This window comes from Gambusia affinis, linkage group LG06, assembly GCF_019740435.1.
Source record: "Gambusia affinis linkage group LG06, SWU_Gaff_1.0, whole genome shotgun sequence".
NCBI classification, from domain to species: Eukaryota; Metazoa; Chordata; class Actinopteri; order Cyprinodontiformes; family Poeciliidae; genus Gambusia; species Gambusia affinis.
The window spans coordinates 19,548,327-19,567,749 of NC_057873.1; the positions used below are offsets into that span (position 1 = coordinate 19,548,327).

At 37.8% G+C, this 19,423-nt stretch overlaps 1 protein-coding gene across 2 annotated transcripts in view; it reads left to right on the forward strand.

Moving 5' to 3' along the window:
• Positions 1-1,130: 1,130 nt before the first annotated feature.
• tlcd2 (TLC domain containing 2) overlaps positions 1,131-19,423 on the forward strand; it is a 35,696-nt gene continuing 17,403 nt past the window's right edge. The window contains exons 1-3 of one of the 2 annotated variants that reach the window (XM_044120518.1): positions 1,131-1,793; positions 2,019-2,101; positions 9,144-9,226. In XM_044120518.1, the coding sequence (XP_043976453.1) occupies positions 1,615-1,793; positions 2,019-2,101; positions 9,144-9,226 (345 nt within the window). In that variant the 5' untranslated portion in view covers positions 1,131-1,614. The remainder of the gene's footprint in view (positions 1,794-2,018; positions 2,102-9,143; positions 9,227-19,423) is intronic. The other variant, XR_006370933.1, reaches the window with a different exon arrangement.

The following is a 19,423-nucleotide window of genomic DNA, read 5'->3' on the forward strand; positions in this document are numbered from 1 at the left end:
TGGCCTAAGGTGCTGATTATAAAATATTCTAAAGATTTCACTAAAGAGCTATGCTTTGAAATGCAAAATGTATTCAAATGGTTACTAAATGGGTATTGTAACCATAATCCACCAATATAAACAGCAAATGTTGTGTATTGGAAAAATGTAACAGACCAAAATTAATTCCATCAACTTCTAATCACTTTACTATTTAATTATAGTAATGAACAGTATTAAAAGTAGAAAGATATGAGGTAACCTTTCATGTAGGTTACATGTTATGTATAAAACCATTTTAGCTGATAAAGATGATATCAGATAAGAGGCAATGTGGACACATATTCACACAGTTCAAGGGCAAATGTTGTCATGTAACCAAAGCAGAAAGCATGCCGCAAATTTAAAATAATCATAAAAAAATCCACAAATACCTGAAAGGCACAATTCAGTAGGTAATTTTGCAATCAATCCTAAAGTTCCACATCCACATTTACGGTGATAGCGTGTATACAGTTTTCAAATACGTATAAAGTGTGCTTTTAATTCATTCACAAAAAAACAAAACAACAACAAAACAAAAAAACACAAAAAAAACCCCACAAACAAGACAAAAAAAAAAAAAAAAAAAACCAAATTATGCTTTTAGAAATCTGTTATCAGTATACACAAATGCACTTATTCACAAAAAGTAAGAAAAACAATCATAAATCATGAACTGTGCTTTAAATAACATCTCAGTAATCAACTTTGACAAGAAGAGGTGCTTTTGTTTTATCTGGAACTCCATGCTCCGCCTATTGAAATGGTATTTTAATTTTGTACCAAATACAAATCTTTTCCAAGGATCAACATCAGTCTGTCACATTCTCTGACACTGCACAACACGGCTTGGTGACCAAATAAAATAATGAAAATAGCTGCCATTTAAAGCTGGAAGAAGAGGTATCACATAATTTTTCTTATTTTGACCAATAATTTTGCCGACTTGAAAAACTACAGTGTACCTGTCAACTGCAGGGTTTGCTGAAACTATGTATTTTATTTTTTACAACCTGGCTGAGCTTGTGTAATTGATATTTGTTGTTTCCCACTGTAAATGAACGCATCACAACACGTTAAACGCGCCCGTAGCCACGCCCCTTTATAGTAGGGCGGGGCGTGGCCGCTGCTTGGTTTCTGTTCATGTCAAAAAGTTACACAAGCTGTGGGGGGAGAGTTTTACCAAAGGGCGGTTTCACAACTGTCAACACGGCTTCACACCTAAATTCACCGGTTCTACCTGTGAGCAAGGAGCGCTTCTTCAGAGGAACACCAGCTGATGGTGCCATCAGCGGGGGATCATTTTTTCTCACCACTCCTCCACGTTTTCTCGTCTTCTCTTTTCACGATAACCGTGTGATTTCTGCAACCCTCCGCCTAATATTCCCAGAGACCAGTGACTGCTAGGCAACAAGCGGCATGTTAACGTGATCTCCTCGGCTCCGGGTCTCCAAAATATCTCTCCGTGTCGTCCGCCTGTCTGGCCCGTGGATCTGTGGTCGGCTCCCGCCGCCTTCACGCCGCTCTCACCGACCGTGGACTGCCGTGGCCTGTTGAATCATCACCCACGCAACATCTACCAGCATCTCAGCCATGGAGCTCAGTTCTGTGATTTTGACCACCGGTAGCTCGGTGGCCCTCTTCAAGCTGGTGAACGCGGGGATCGGCAGGCTTCACATCCCGGAGTCAGCCAGCAGGAATGTATGGAAATGGAGAAATATCGCCACATCGTTCGTGCACAGCTTTATCACGGCGATCTGGGCTGTGCTTTGGTAAGTTTTTCAAGTAGCGTTTAAAACTCGCAATAGTTTAGCATCTCTGCCATGCATGTAGTCGCAACATCAGATTTGCGGCTCTTGCTCTTCCCGTTATTCCACTTATAGACTGACGTGGTGCAGAAGGAATTTTAGGCATGCATGGCATAGAAATATTTGGTTTCCCAAAGTTCTCTCAGTTTCAGCTTTAAATTGCGCTTATTGGAACCTTTGTCGTTTCAGCTTTTTCCGACATCCACAGATGGCTGAGGATCTGATAGAAACTCACTCTGTGTTTTCACATTCTTTGGTGTCCCTTTCTATTGGTGAGTAATGTGATTAAATACAGTTATGGCGGGAGGGTATGTTTACCCTTCTCCCATTCTAAAGTAAGGTGGGTAGAGCACTCAAAAGTTGCACTATTTGAACATATCAATTAAAAGTAAAACTCAAGTAGGACTTGTAAAAAAGTAGAAATACATAAAATAATTTCATAATAACAAATTCAGGCAGAGTAAATGGTTGCCAAATCCATTTTTTTCAACTTGGATGTAATTAAACCAATGAACACGTGTTGAGGTACCTCTGCTAAGAAAATAAATAGCTTACCTATATTCACTTGATCTCCAAATAGTACAGTAGGCACAGGAGAAGGAAAATATCATTAAATGATGAAGCCGTCTCACTCAAACATAAATTATAGGTGTGTGTCCGGTACATATTTGGGTAAAGCAAGCTTGGGCTTCATTCAAGAACAAATGTAATTAAAAGTTCCTTTCCATGGTTAGGTAAAAGAAGTGGGTGAGGAGCTGAAAAGCAGCCAGTCTTGAAAGACAAACTTTCAAAATGATGTGCTGAGTATTATAGCCGAGTTGTGACTCAAGCTGCTGTTTGTAAAAAATGCTGATAAAAGAATCGCTGTTTAAAATAGAAAACAATGAAGAAGCTCGTCTTTCTTACAAATGAGGATGAGACACAGTAGCCCTCTTTCAGTTAGCCAGGTAGGGGAGCCTTAGTCCACACAGCCAAGAAAACTCAATTACTCTGGTGCTCTTGCATGAAGCATCTGTGGTGCCAAAAATGACAACAAATTATGCTACCTGTAGAGTTTGCATGAGGCTTCCTGGCTTTGACTTTGATTCAAAATCACATCCTCTGACTTACGTAAGCAACAGTCCATCCATGCAGCTCCCACATTTAATCACACCAATGAAAGTTTTGTGCATGCGGCGTCTGCTTCTAGTCCTTTAAGCAGCAACTGATTTGTGTAAAATGTCATGTTTGACTTGTAATTGGACACTGTTGTTTCTGTGATCAAAATCAATAAAAAAAAAAGCTGCCATTTTATCTTGGAAAATCAAATTTTCTGGAGATGTGCTGAGTTTAGTGTCCAGCATTAGTAAACTTGTCTATTTGCACGTTTCACGTTTAATCAGATTCACAAACAGTATGAGAATCTCTACGCGTGATTGTATTCCTTCAGTGTTTCTGTATATCAAACAAATGCTTTCATCAACATGTTATTAGCAGTAATTAACACTATAACTACATTTGACAAATGCCACTCGTTTCCAACTTGAAACAGACCGGGCTCGGTTTCAGTGTCATGTCTGAATCTGAGGAAAAACATCTTAAATCAGCGACAGTCTATCACAGCTGTTAGTGGTTTTATTGTCACCAGTCTTTGACTTAAGACACCAAAAGTAAATATAACCAACAGTCACATGCTGGTTACTGCTCAGCCATAAATATAACATTTGCATCAGATGCCCTGAATTTATTCACTCAGTACTGACTGCATCAGTTCATGGCGCCAAAACAAGGCTGTTATTTTTGTATTAGACGTCAAGGTAAACACATTCAACGCTCTCTGCAGAGTATGAGCACAGCAACCAATTTTATTCAAATGTGGTTTGGTCGTGAATGTGTAATAACTGTTTATTTGTACTCTTGAGGTATAAATAGACAACAATACCAACAAAACTCTTGGTATTGATGATACATTTTTAGACAAGCTGATGGGAGAGAGAGGATGCAATTGTGTGACTGTGTGACACACAATGGAGTGTGTCACCACACAGAGAGAATTAATAAAGGTTTCTGCTCCAATGTGCAGGACCTTGTAAAAATATTTACACCCCGTGGGACTTTTCCACATTTTTTCATGTTGCAGTCAGAAACGTCAGATGAATGTGATTCCAACATAAAGTAGAACATTAATGTGAAGTGGAAGGACAATCATACATGGTTTTCCAACCTTATTGTTTTTGAAAAAAAGTTAAAATAATTCAGTGTATTTATTTAGTGCCATTTCATAACAAACATCATCTCAAGGCACGTTACAAAATGAAATCAATTCAATCCAATCACAAAGATGGATTGCAAGAAGATTGCACGTATTCTTTGATTGCAAATTCAGTTTATGATTTAAAAATGGCAAATCTAAGGAAACTATTGGTTCAAATGACAGACTTTACAACATTCACTCCTTCCGGAGAAGCTTGTGTTGACAGTGGACTGTGGCTTTCATACTGTGGTTGACTTTGCAGCAATCCCTCATACTTATAATGTTTGTGTCGACAGTGGAGAGGAAACCCCCAGTTTACAAAAAGAAACCTCACACACACACACCCAATAAGAAACACAGATGTGCTGATCTAGAAGTATTTTCTATGTAGTTAAACAAGAAGTACATTAGTTAATGTCAGTGCTAGCTCCTTTACAAGCCAGTTTTCAAGTGTTGTAGGATGAAAAGAGTTCATGCAGTTAGTCCCAGCTAAAGTTTGGTCTACCAGGAGAGAGACACAGGTGAAACACAGAAAGGCCAAGTGTATCACCTATTGAAGGAGAATATTAGATTCTTAGCAGCAGTGCTGCAGTTAATGTATTAAGGGTTCACAGAAAGGATGTTGGGGTTTTTTGTCAGCTGAGGAAAAAAACAACTTTTGGGCATAGCTTCAAAATTAAACCAAACACTGTATATCACTTTAAACAAACCATTTCCACAGCAAAGCATAGTGGTGGCATCATCATGCTGTGGGGTTGTAGCAAAAAGCACTTCTATTTTCCTACTTTGTGTTGGTCTACTACATGAAATCCCATTTAACAAACAGTAAGGTTTGTGTTTCAAGGGGAAAATGTGTTTGCACGCTGCTGCACACTATAAGACAATCATTGTTTTTGATGCATCATGAAAGCATATACAGTAAAGCGACTTTTAAATAAACTGCATCTGTAACGAGGAATAAGCTCTCTAAGCGTAAATACCTTTGCAGTCTGTCTAGTACATGTAGTGAGCAGTCTTCAAAGGAAAACTCTCAGCGTCTCTATGGCAATCATGCAGGTTTTCTTTTTGATAACTCTCCTTCCAGCCAATTCTTTTCCAAACTTCCCTGGTTGTTTTCAATAGTTCTCGAACTTTTATGCAATTAAATTTTGCTTAAGTTTATTAAAATTCCTCAAACCTAGGAGCGTATGTCTAACTGTTTCCTAAAATATCAACTTGCCCTGTTTTTTTTTTTATTGCTCTCTGTATTACTTATAACCATCTAGAGCAGATATTTTTTTCTCTTCTTTTCCTCTGTTAAATAAGCTATTGTTTGGAGGATTCATTTTGTACATAAAGGGCTCTTGAAGATTCTCCGGATGCTTGACGTTCCTTTAGGACGCCCAGCCCTGCGTGCTGGAAGCAGGAGCAACAAGGAGCTGTAATGTTGTGTTGGGATTTGAAGCTCAGTAACGGTCATTATGATCCGTCCCAGGCAACAGGCGTAAACACTTACACCCGTGATGTCACCGTGCCAGTGATTGCGTCGGGATGCAAAAAGTCAGTCCAACAATGCAGGCTGTCTGCATCAGAGATCAGTGGTAACAGAACAGAGCTGCCACCGACTAGCTGCTACACAAGTGCTTCTCTTGACTCTTCCCCTCAGAAAAGTGGCATGATCCTGAAACCTCCATTTCTTTCGTTTTTACACATTTGCTTAAATGTTTTCATCAAGCGGAAAACTTCTCAGTCACAAAAATATAGATTTCTCCTTTTGGAGAGTGGGGACTTTGTCCAATACTTAGGACAAAATGTCCCAACCATTGTTGATTTTTATTTTTTTTTATATGTATAAGAAGTGGAAGGGCAGAGGTCAAGAGATTTTCTGGCCGGTTTCCGGTCAACAATATTCCTTGAATCTCTGACCTGCTGATTCCTGTTTGGCTGATTCCAGCTTCTCTTTAAAAACTACAATTAGCATCAAACTTTGCGTGAAACTTCTTCCTAACATTTTAGTAAAACATTTATTTTTTCAAAAACAGTCAAAAAGTTACAGAGCTGCCTCTCTCTATATCACAACAAGGTTTGATTTTTATTCTCCATCCATCACTGATCAGGATCCATCAATCATCTCTTTTAGTAATTTATGAATTTATTGATAAACTATAAATAACACCAATAAATGAAATCCTATCGTATAAATCAATAATATTAATTTACTACCTCCGATTAATAAATTAATATTTAACAAATAAGAAAAGTAATCAATTATTCAATTTTTATTTATGTAGATAAATAATAATAACAAAACTCAAATCTGTCTTTTATTTAATTGTGTTTTTTTTTTTTTTCTTTGAAACTTTTATCTTGGTGCTCATTTTTATTGTGGTCCTAATCCTGCTTTTTATCAATAAATCCTTTTGAAATATGAGAACCTCATATCAAACCTCATATCAAAGTGACTATGTCTTTGTGTATTTATATGTATTTGAGACACATTGCTACATTTCTTTTCAGTTAATAATAAGCAACCTGAAGCTGGTAGATATTAATTGGAATTAGTATACATTGAGTAGGGTGTTGAATTACATAAAATTATTGATATCAAACCTGTAAGAAATGTTGCCTGATTTGTCCAAGCAGGCTGATTTTCTCTCTCTTTTATTGTTTGTTTGTTTGTTTGTACTGCAGTGAGTTGAGAGAAAAACAAGCCAAACTAACACATTAGAACCTGGAGACTGTGCAAAATTTAAACCAGCAGAATCACATGATGCGAATGGATGTAACTTTATAAATGGTCTAAGTTAAAGTACATGTGATGCAGTAAAAATGGAACTTTATTCATACTTGGAGAAATAGAAAAACATTGGTTGCACAGTTGGTGAAAGGCTGATGTCCTGATCGGATTTCCCCGTCATTCCAGCAGTCATCATACGAGTCATTTATCTGCCTGAACCCATGTGGTTTTCACTAACTTATTTAAGGAAGAAAAGCCCCGATTATGTGCACATGGTTCTTGTGTAAATATGTTCACCATTATAGGAATCTCAAGTCTCATGAAAAGAAAAAAAAAAGCTGCTTCATTTATCTATTTTACTCCACCTTATCTGTTACATGCAGGGTTGCCCTGTTTACAGAGTAGGCTGTAGTTTGGCTTCAATCCCAGATTGCACACAAAAATAATTCCACCTTTGAGGAGATGTCTGTTTTTCTATCTCACTTGTATGTAGCCACACCTGCAGGCTCTGTTTAAATATAGGTCAGATATGACTTTTTATTTAAAAAAAAGTGAAAGGCTCTTATGACATGTGGCTCAGTATGATGATCATGAACAAAAACAATACAACTTTATTTAATCAATATTCTTTTATAATGTAATATTTCTAACTTTGAGTCATTGTTTATATTTTTAGGAACAAGATTTTATTAAAAATTAAACTCCAAAGGTTAAATTCCATGATGAAATTCAAAATCAGTAGAGGGGCCTAAAAACTATGTTTTCCTGAAGTCAAATAGAAATAAATACTATTTAAATTTAGCTGTAGCTACAAAGTCAATGTAAAAAAATAAAAAATACTGTCCTTCTATCTTTGAGAAGTAATGATGGAAGCTTGACAAGCTAATGTTAGCCTGTTCATTAGCCAAACTTTCTAGATACTGAGCCAGAAGGCACTGTAACTCTTCTAGCTTCTTGCTAACATGGGTTGCGTTCACACTGCAGCTCGGAGTGACCCAATTCCGATTTTTTTGTCAAATTTATTTATTTATTTATTTATTGCCGTGACTGTTCACACTTCCAAACATATGCAACATGTATGTGTTCTCCGGTGTGAACGGGCAAACGACCTGAAAGTGTCCCGCATGCACAGTAGAGGGCGCAATAACGTCAGCGTTCTGAGTGTTCCGCCAACCGCCATAAAATGAAGAAGTGCTCAGTGTTCGCTGATGTTAACGTGGATGCTAACGGTGGAGCATAGCGTACATATTTGAAGTTGTTGTCAGACCAGAGCCAGCACGTTAACAACTTAATCCTCATTATAGTCCGTCATGGTTGTTGTTGTTGTTGTTGTTGTTCTTCCCGCTTGCGCGTATCAGGACGCAAGAATAGTGACATTTGTCCAGTATCAGTGACGTTCAGTTCGGATGAATGCAACCTGGACGTTTGGTCCCATTTGAATCGGGTTTGGGTTGCATTCAAAAGGAATCTCACCTGTGCTGTTCTGAAGGTCATGAAAAGATCAGATATGGGTCGCATTACGTAAAAAAAAAAAAAAAAGAAAAATTGGAATTGGGTCATTTTGGGCTGCGGTGTTAACATAGCCTTGGTTTCCAAACAAGGTAACCTCAAGCTGTTGTACCACAGTTTTTTTGTTGTTGTTTTTTTTTAAACTAGCTATGCATGTGGGCGCATTGGAAAAACAGTGTTTCATGGTTCGTAATATAAAGAAATTATGATTTTTGTGGAAAATCAAGACCTTTCACCACTTTGAAGTAGATGTGTTGCATTTAATAGTAAAGGTAAGCAGGACTCGTTATTAAAGCTACAGTGCTTGTATGTTTATCTTGCATCTCACTGGAAGAAATTTAAGCCAAAGGTCGTGTTAGTGGTTTTAAAAGCATGCATTTTTAATACTATGGCATACATGGGACACTGTTTAACTGCTGTCCAAAGGTAGCAGAAACATGCGACCTCTGCGGCATCAGGTGGCTGTATTGTCTTTTCTAGGGTTTTTCTCTTATTTTTTTTGGCCACGTCACGCTTAAATTGTCAAATTTCCCCTGTCGCCGGAGCCTTCAGTCCCTTCAGTCCTCCCTGCCTCTCCTAACACCAATTCCTCTTTTTTTTTTTTTACCCCGGTATTCGTAAAAGCTGTCTCCATGGATACAGTTGGTGGCGAGAAGCGGGTGGTGGATATGAATAGCCTCTCTCTAGGAAGTCTCCTGGTTGCCATCGCTGCCGTCATGAAAGCAGCCCCCCTAACAGCCTCCCAATGCACTCGATTAGCTCAAAGCCGCCTGCGTCAAAACAACTTGTGTTTTTGGTTTTCTTATGAATTGCTTTGACGCCATTAACCTTGACTGAACTTTCTCTGTCACAACAGGTTACTTCATCTATGACTTCCTTGACATGGTGTGCAACCAGAAGCTGATTCAGTCCTGGGAGCTCCTCTTCCACCACGTCGTGGTAGGTTTCTCAGCCATTGAGAAATAACTCGGGATAAAATGCCTTATGCTGTTGCAATATATTTTTCGCTGGTCACCCTTATTGTTTCAACATTGTGCAATTACCCAATGTGTGAATTAGATAATGCCGCTCGTGACAGAAGCAGTGTAAAAACGACAGTATTCTAGGAACAAAAAGACAGTCTCTCCGCAGTGTGACCAACCCATTCAGTCTCTTTTCACACACTCGGAACATTAAACTCCACCCAGCCTCACCCAGTTTTTGCCGTTGCTCTAACCACTCTTTAGTTATCAGATTCCAGAGAAAGTCAGCCGTTTTTGTCACATGGCGGCTCCTCAGCACGCTGCCATGTTGACGTTTTACATATTTTCCTGGTGGAGGAGTTGGGTTACAGTGAGGAAAATAACTGTGGAAATGACCTAAGGCAAGGATTTTGTGTGAATTTACTTTTCCACCTCTTGGTTTTGTGACCTACATCCAAGGCCATGTCGAACTTGATTCTGCTGTTGCTGTGCAGTTGTTGCCACTCAAAAAAGTTTTTCCTTCCTTCCTTGTGTTTGTGCTTTACTGCCTCGTCTCCTTCTTTCCTTTTATCCTCACCCATTTCGTTCCTTTCTTTCCTTACTTGTGTGTACATCCTTCTGCCTTCATTCACTCCATCCCTTTTTTGCATCTTTTTTTTCTGCTCCTCTTCTTTAATTTGTCCTCCTTTCTTCCCTTCTTGTTGCTTGGACCCAATAGTGAGTTAATCAGACTCACTATTGGGTTATTGGGTCAAAACTGCAAAATGATGAGTCTCATTTGGTGAACAATGATTTGGCTTTTCATCCTTACACATTAACATTCACTGTATAAAAAGATGCATATCCAAGTCTGACATTTAATAAGTCTAAGTTCATATTTTAGATCAGCTAAGAATAGTAAATTTATTACCATTTTCTAAAAGCCACAAAAACATGACAGTCTTTTTATATATACATTTTGTAATAGTTTTTTTTTTTTTTTCCCAAAGTCAGAAGTTTACATACAGTTAGAATAATATGGCTCTAAGCAGCTTGGTGAAGTTCAGATGATGTCATTTGAGTGAAATGGAGGAAGATCTGCAGATGGGTTTTTTTTAGAGCAAATCCTCGAAATACATTGCTTCCTTGTATTTCATCGAGGAAGAATCAAAAGAAATCAGCCAAGACATCAGGAAGAGAAGGCTAGTTCCCGCTTAGATACACGCATTTCTGACTTTGGTGCAAGTATAAAGATCATGGGAATGTCTGACCAGTTCAGGTAGGAGATCAGTTTGGTGTGGAATCTGCAGCTTCCTGCCATTAAAATGTGTGCACTATAATTTTGCCGTAGGTTTTTCAGCTAAATCAATCGGACGCCCGACAAATCCCCGCTGGTGAAGTTGAGTGTGGTTCAATCAACTTCAACTTCACCTGGTTTGTTTCCCAAACAAACCAGGTGTTTGTTTGGAAAACTAGCCCTTCAATGCCCTTGTAAAAACTTGACAGATTCACAGAGAAGGTTGCTTTTTTTTCCACTTTTCTCTGAAAGTCTGGACCCTCCTCGCCCCGACTTCCGGGGAAGCTTGTGAATGGGCTTTTTGGCGCGGCCAGCTGGCTTGGGATTGTCATTAGAGCGTGGGAGGGATGGAGATTCGTCTCTCATGGCTCTGTGCGCTTCTCAGAGAGCTCCCTCTGTCTCTCTTTACGCTCTTTGTTACCCTTTTGTACCATCTCTCATTCATGCTTTCCTGCAAGGTCAACCGCTGGATTTCAGTGTGAACGCATTTCCGTGAATGTTGTGCATGACTAGATGTAGGTCCACTTCATTTTGTTATGCTTTTAAAAAAAAAACAACTTTTTTTTTTGCTTTGCATGCATTTGTTGTACGTTTGGTAGGTTACTCCCAAACATCCCTGTGGTGTTAACGTCCAATAGTTCACACCAAAACAAATTAAAAACCAGCTTGTCATGCAGTCAACCTGGAAAATTTGGTGGTGAAAGAAAAATGTTAGGATCTGTGTCAGCAGTGGAAAAAAATTTTACTTTTTTCTAACAATTTGACTTTGCTGACATATTAACAATCTGTACGAGCTGCAAAGGTTTGCTCCCACTTCTGCTTCACGCTGTTGGAACATTGAGGTATATGGTATGTAAAACGGCTGCTGCTTTGTAAGGCCAGCAATCTTAGTACCTCAGAGCTTCGGCTGACTTCTGCTCATGGCCATTCCCTGTTTGTACCGGATCATGTAACCGTAATCCCGTAACGTGAACAGTGCCTTTAAAACTCCCCGTTTACGTTGTTTGCTGTAATTTGCATGTGACGACAGCTGTGCTGAATCTTCATGTCTGAAATCTCCTCTGAACCAGCATGCGGTCTGAGGCGAGATTTGCTGATCGCTGTTATTGCAGTCCAGGAGAAATAACAGTCGAATATTCCATGGAAAGTTTTTTTTTTTTTCTCAGCTCCTGTGTAGCATAACACTGTGCCTCATTTAGGAAACAGGAAGACCTGAAAACAGAAATAGTGTTTCTTCTTCTTTTTGTGGCCTAACCTCCCATATTGGAAAGCATATGTTTAGGTTAGGGAGCTTTTCTTTAAATAATGTATGTCTTGCAAAAATCTAATTTTTGGCAAGCAAATCAGACTCTCATGGTGCATAGAATAACAAAATTAAGTGTAGGATTATAAAAATATATAGGTAATGTAAATAAAGCAAACATAAGGTGCAATAAACCAGATAAATATTTCCCGCCATGAAGTGATGATGCTTATTGGATAAAGACTTGAAACAATGAAGTTGATTGATGCAGTGCCTAAACACAAACTTTGATATATTTTAAAATATATTTTTAACATAAATGACTAATTCAAAATATATTGTGAACATTGTGAAATAGACATAAATACCATGTTTTGGTGTATTTTCTGGTATGTCTTTACCAGCTTTGCACATTTAGAGCCTAAAATGTTTTCCATCTTTCTTTAGAAGACATTTCCAGGTTTAGTCAACTGGATGGTGAGTCTCATTTAGTGCAAGTTTTAGATTTTTACCTCAGATTTTCAGGAATGAATTTGAATCTGGACTTTGATTGGGTCATCATGACACGATGAACATTCTAGTGTATCAAAACTTTTTGTCAAGTGGGCCAAAATGATCAAGTCAGAAGCACCTGTAAGCCAAACATTAAAGTGGCAAAAATATTTATTGATTTATCTTTTTTTTTTTTACCTGCTCAACAATAAACTAAACATGATGTATTTGAATTAAAAAGGTAGATTCTTTAACAGATTTGGATGCACCCAGCTCATACAAAACCTGTGGAAAACTTCATAAGATTTTTGCTATGCCTGTATTTTCTTTTTGGTTTATCACACACAATCCCATTTAAGCACAGAAATGTTTGGCGTGGAAACCTGGCCTCGTAGTACAGTGGGTAGAAAATGGCACTGAGTTTCCTCCTGTAAATACTCAGCTTGTAAATGGAACAAAAATGTAGTAAGAGCGATTCCATGCAGAGGCCAATTACAGAGAAGAGGAAAGCATGTGAGTAGCAGCAGCTATATCTAATTTTCTTATTTTTGAAAATCGAATCACGTAGGAACGGCACGAATCGGTTTTGTCCCTCCGCTCTCCGTTTTCCTGCTTACAGGTAACGACTGGACATTTCACAGCAACATCTATATTAAGTTATGTTGTATGTTTGCATACGTGTTGCTAAAGCAGTCAAATCTGGACTCTGGGTTAATTAGGTCAATGGCTTCTCATGCCTGTCTCATCTACTCTGATGCTAAAGCAGGTTACAGGCTGTAAGATCCTGATTACTAGTCTTCTAATACTTCAACATAATTTAGAATTACATTAGCTTTTGGGACTGGTTACATATGATTGCAAAAGTAGCTTTTTTTAAAGATCATCTAAAAAAACCCAAGATGTTTAGAAATACCCGAGGGAAGTTACTAATTTATTCTCATTCGCCGTGTATTTTTCAAGAGTGATTTATGATGCACAACATCTGGGAATTATGAATATATATATATATATATATATATATATATATATATATATATATATATATATATATATATATAAATATCTATCCATAGATATGAGATATAGATATATATCTTTGTCTATCTATATATAAACGGATATAGATATAGATTGGGGTCCTGATATCCATCTATAGATGGATATATATATATATATATATATATATAGATAGATAGAGATCTATATCTATCTATAGATATAGATATATATATATATATATATATATATATATATATATAGATAGATAGATAGAGATCTATATATCTATCTATAGATATCTAGATAGATCTATATCTATCTAGATATATAGATATATCTATATATAGACGGATACAGATATATATCTATATCCGTCTATATATAGATATAGATCTATATCTATATATAGGTATATAGTATTGATATTATAAAAGTGTCAGTTTGCATTCACTAAATCTTTTTAGACTGTGGCAGGAAGCCGGAGCACCCGGAGAGAAACCTGCAAACTATTTATAAAGTTTAATTACAAAATTTATTTTTTATCTGCACCTAAAGAGAATTTAGAGAGACCAATTAGACAGATGTGATTTTAGACAGTGTGAGGAAGTCAGAGCGCCTGGAGAGAAACTTCAGACAAAAAACTGGTAAGATCCATTCTTTAGGGGTACAAAAGTTTCCAATTCTTCTATTTAAAATCCCAATATAGAAAAACGAAAACAGAAAAAACCAATGCCAAGAGAGAAAAGTAACGAATTACTCGCCCAGTAAAAAACAACACAAGGAAAAAACACCCAGCACAACAAACTAAACAAAAACAAAAATATTGGCATAAATTTCCCCCAAAATGTTTCTTCTTCTATTCTGTCGTATATTTCAGGACCCCAATTTTCTGTCTGACTCATTTCCATTTCTGCTTCCTCAAAATGGCCGCTTGTTTGGTCTTCTGCGCTGATCTGTTCTTCCAAATTTGGAGGTTCAGGTTCCTCTCCAGAACTTTCTTCATCATTCTGGAGAGGAGGCCCAGGAGAAACCGTCACACTAGTTGTATTTAGGTGGTCACTGTGGGATTCTTCTGTGTTCGCTTGCTTCTCGTAAACATAAATGAATCCGTTTTGATACATATCCTCTCTGCAGGGTTCACCAGCAGTGAGGACATGTTCATCCACCACCTGTATAGTCTGTTGTCCCCGAATCAAATATGTGTAGAAATGTTCTGACTCAACATCTCCACAAATGACAGACGACAGACTGTACAACTCGGTTCCACTTTCTCCTGGTACCTCCAGGACTGGATTGGGAACCACTGGAAATCTTCTTTCAACCCACCGTGGCAGAAAGAGAACAATCACATTATTGTTGCTCAGGATGTTTCTCCGATTTAAACCCGACCTGCAGCTTGAGCAACAAGGCTGGCCCCACAAATTTATCCAATAATTAAACAGTGAAGCGGTGTCGTTTAGTGAAGTCGAGGTTGGAAGTACAACAATGGGGCTGTTATTCAGGAGTTGTAAGAATGATTTTTCACATCTGGTACAAGTGATTTCACTGTACATTTCGCAATCCGTGCTGCCACCGTATGAATCGAGCCAGACAAGAACCGACTCCAGTAGACAAGAGATTTCAAACTGTTTCCCCAACTCTGGTGATGGTTGTCTCTCCCTCAGTTCCATTAAAACTGGGGAGATTTCTGCTGGGCAAAAGCAATATCCAGGTTGGTGGACGGCAGTGTAAATCAGACTGGCACAATTCGGGATAGACGATGCCTCTTTGAACAAGTGTCTCCGAGCCAGACACCGTCTGGTGACGCTCAGGTTGAGGACACTTTGAAATCCGGCACTCATCCAGCTGATGTTGAAGTGGTTTGCAAATGTACAGATGTCGCTCTCTATCTGTCTCATTCCACTTTGATCCTCATCTACAACTTTCCCATCCGGGTCAGTTTGTTCCTGAGGACCAGAGCAGAAATGGTTTCCCAAGACTTTTCTCTCATCCGGAGAGACAACTACCCCAGCCGGGGTAGTTTTGTCTTTTGGAAACGTTAAAGAACCATCATTATCTGGGGTTTCATTGCTGTTCCTGTCAGTGAAACTAGCTTCCCCGTCCGGGGGGTAGTTTAATTCAGGTTCAACAGAAACCCTATGCTTTAATGATGAGTTCATAGATAGATCTAGGACTCTGTTTTCATTGTAAACGCTGCGTCCCTCTGAAACAAATTCCTCGTCCGAGGAACTTGTAAAGTCAGAGGTGCTGGAAAATGTGCTGGAAATCAAAGGTTTCTCAGTGAATTCAGCCCCAGAAAAAACTTTCCCAGCCGGGTCAGTTTTTTCTTTGGGAACAACGGGCAAATTGTTCCCAGAGACTGAATTCACATCCTGAGTTGTGACGACAGACGATGTCTTAGTCAAATCCAATGCAGAGGCTTCATAGTCAACTTTCTGGTTGACAGAGCAAACTGACCCAGCCGGGTCAGTTTGCTCTCGGGGAACCGCTGAAAGTTCATTCCCAAATGAAGTGCTCTTGTCCTCAGTACTGCATTCTGAAATCTCCATTAAATTATTGTCGGTGTCTTCGAAGAAAACTGGCTCCTCTTCCAGGCAAACTTTCCCAGCCGGGTCAGTTTGCTCATTGGGAACCATTGTAGGTTCGTTCTCAAATGAAGTGCTCTCATCCTGAGAAACACTCTGGTCCACGTCCTTTCCTGGGAGGTAATGGTCACACAATTTCTTCATTCCTGTTGTAATGAGGTAACCAAGTCCCCAACCAACAGGAAATATTAAGGGATAAGGCATTGCTGTAATACTAAAAATCTTTGTCTGACACAAAGTTTCGTTTCACTGCACTGTTTAGATCCTGACTGACGATGAACTGAGTTACACGCATTTAAAGTCTCACAGACCTTCTATGATGTCATCATAGAAGGTCTGTGATGTCATCAATGACCTCACTGGAGCTCTGGTGCAAGGTCTTGCTTCTGATCGTTGCTATGGAAACGATCACATCAGTTCTGCATGACTCAAACTATCGATGAAATAATGACTAAATATTTAAATCATGTCATATTTTTAAAATTTTATTTAACATAAAGAGATTGATAATAGATTTTTATATGATTGAATTGTTTCATTTGTAGTTTTCTGTATCTGCTGTGGTATAAATTGTCTTCATCCAATTATCCATTACTATTTTTTAACACAATCCTTTGGTAAGCTAGCTGTACCAAACTATGGTCCGGGGATCCCAGTTGGAGAAAGATTGGTTTAATCAAATCTATTCTACTATTATCAAACACTTTGATCGCTCTGATTTAAGGGGATAAATCAGATGAGATTAACAATGATTTCCCAAAATGAAAAAAAGAAATGAAATTATCTATGCGGTTTGTCTTCAAGCAGCGAAAAGGTGCATAATAATTTATTTTATTAAATGATAACCTGATAAAGAAAAACTTACTTTGAAATATATATTTCAGGAACATCAGCGTTAATACAAGATCTGAAAAGTTTAACTCGTTAATGTTCCTTCCACTGAAGCGCCAATTTACTGTTAACAAAATGACTCATTTTAAACCGCTTTGAATATAAATAATAGAAAACTGGCGTGAGACAATAAAAGGCTTTCTATAACGGTTTAACGGTTCGTTACATAAGTAGCGAACCGTTAAGCCGTTTTACGGCGTTAAAACTAACCGTTAAAAAACTAAACTTGCTACTTACGATGCTAGCGCCGTTCCAGAGTCGACTTTTACGTCACTTCCGTTGACTTTATATATTTTGCTTTCCTGTTACAAAGGTCACTGGTTGGAGATGGAAATATTAGCTGAAGGGTTGTTGTTTACTATACTACCACAGTGTAAGTCACATATTCTGTAATGATTAATAATAATGGATAATTGTTTGTCTATTCTTATTCTAGAGATTCTATGAAGTGTAAAAACTAATTCATTGGGTTTTTCTGTCATTTTTTTAATAAATTGTCCAATGAAAAAAACTTGATCATCGAAAACAATATGTAAAGCATTTTGAAATCCCTTGCTGCTGAAATGTGCTATACAAATAAAATTTGATTGATTGATAGATAGTGTGAACTATTGCATCAGGTAGTCGATGTTCCATCTTCTCTATTTAAATCTAATGATTACTGAAGGGCAACATAGTTTACAGAGTTCATAATCTGCACTCTTTTGGTTGAATCCAGTATTTATTTCCACTTTGGTGTTTTTATTCAAGTACATTTTTGTTAATGGAGACTGAGAATCCATTTTATTTTTGTTTTTGGTTGTTTTGTTTATTTTATCAGTTCCAGTGTTAAGTGTTCTTTTGAAAATAAAGTGTATCTATTTTTGGCAGGAAATCACATGTATTATTATGTCATTTCCATTAAATCAGTGTATAAAGGTCTTCAAACAATATTATCGTCTATTGCAATAGTTTTTGAGACAATTAATCGCTCAGCAAAATTTTCTATCGTGACAGGCCTAGTCATGCTGTTTTCTTAAGCCTGATCAATGTCAATCAAATAACTAACTTGTTTTGTCATGGTAGTTATTAGAACCTGCAACTCTCCTTGTATGTAAACAAAAGGTAATGTAAATAATGTAAACCAAAAGTCTTGCTCAGATACTCAAAGGTGCCTCCATCATGACATTCTTAGACTTGTTTTTGTGTTCTGTTCTTCTTCCTGGGTAAATGGTATGCGGTGATGTCGATGCAAATGCATTTTAAGAATCCAGCTGATCATGTGTTCGTAACCTAGAAACAATCTTAGGTGTTTTCTTTTTTGTTTTGTGTTTTTATCAGTAATCTCATTTTCATCTGCTTCTTCTGCTCAACACCAGCCTCAGGGATGAATGTTTACGGGGAATGAAAATAGATTTCTGTTTTCCTCTTTGTGTGAGGAGTGTAAAGTTGTCCCATTTAGCTATCGGGGAATTACATGCTTGGAAACACCTTGTTGGTTAACTGGAAGTCAGATCCTGCTCACATTTCTACCTGAGGAACCAGATTGACGAGAATGGGTCAAACGGTTTTTTTTTTATTGCCTCATCTTCTGCTTTCATGTTATGCCCTGCAGAATAATAATAATAAAAACATTCACAACTTTCCACAATCTAAATTTTTTTAAAGGCTTATTTGTTCTTCAGTCTTTATATTTGTTATATTTATACAATGAATCAAGTGATGCTGTCATTGCTTTCCTTGCATTGACAAGAGTATTAACTGGAACTTGAAACGTTTCTTGTTCATTTTCTGCAGTTCCACCTAAAATTATTTAACCCCTCACTCAAAATTAGCCTTGCTGGCAAAATCCAAACGATAAACTAATTACACAAACAGATGAAATTGTTCCTTTTTTTGCACATTTAAAACAATCAAATGTAATAAAAACAAAGGAAGACACGACCAAATTTATGGAAGGAAGCATAAAATTAGAGCCTTACATAAATTAAAAAAAAAAAAAAAACATAATAGGATTTTAGTGAAATTCAAGACTTCGCAAATACTTTAAATAGTAAAGGTTTGACAGTAACGTTTCATTGCACGTTACAAATATGGCTCAAAAATAATAATCACTGCGTTACAGAAGAGTTTGCTGCACAGAAAGGTAAAAGTTTTCATAAATACAGCAAACACCTTGAATGTTCCTGGCTTAAGGTGGAGAAACATGGAAGAATACGCTGAACAGCAGACCCACAGTGAACCACGGCTGTGGCCGTGTGATGCTATGGGTCTGCTTTGCTTTCTCTGGCACTGGGGAACCTGTGAGGAGCAAGAGAGACTCAATCAAGTTATCAGGCTATCTTAGGGAAAAATGCCAGTTATCTGTGAGAAAGCTGAAGCATCATTGGTTCAGGAGGAAGTCCCAGTAGATACTAGGGAGGCCAGTCATGGGTGGAAGTAAAGAAATAAGACGGCTATATAATTATATACTGTAATTAACGAACTGTAGTCGTTTGTCCATGAGGAGTGAGCCAAGATTTGCAGCTATTAACGCCTAATAGAGGCTTTACATGAAAGATGCTTGTCCTGTTTAATTCTGGAGAAACCATTGGAGCGTTTAATGTGCTGAGCTTAAACCTTCTTTGGAGATGGAGTTAAAAAACTTTAGGTGCTTCTTCTTCAATCTTGAGTGACGTTTCATCTCTATATTTCACTCTAAAGCAGACA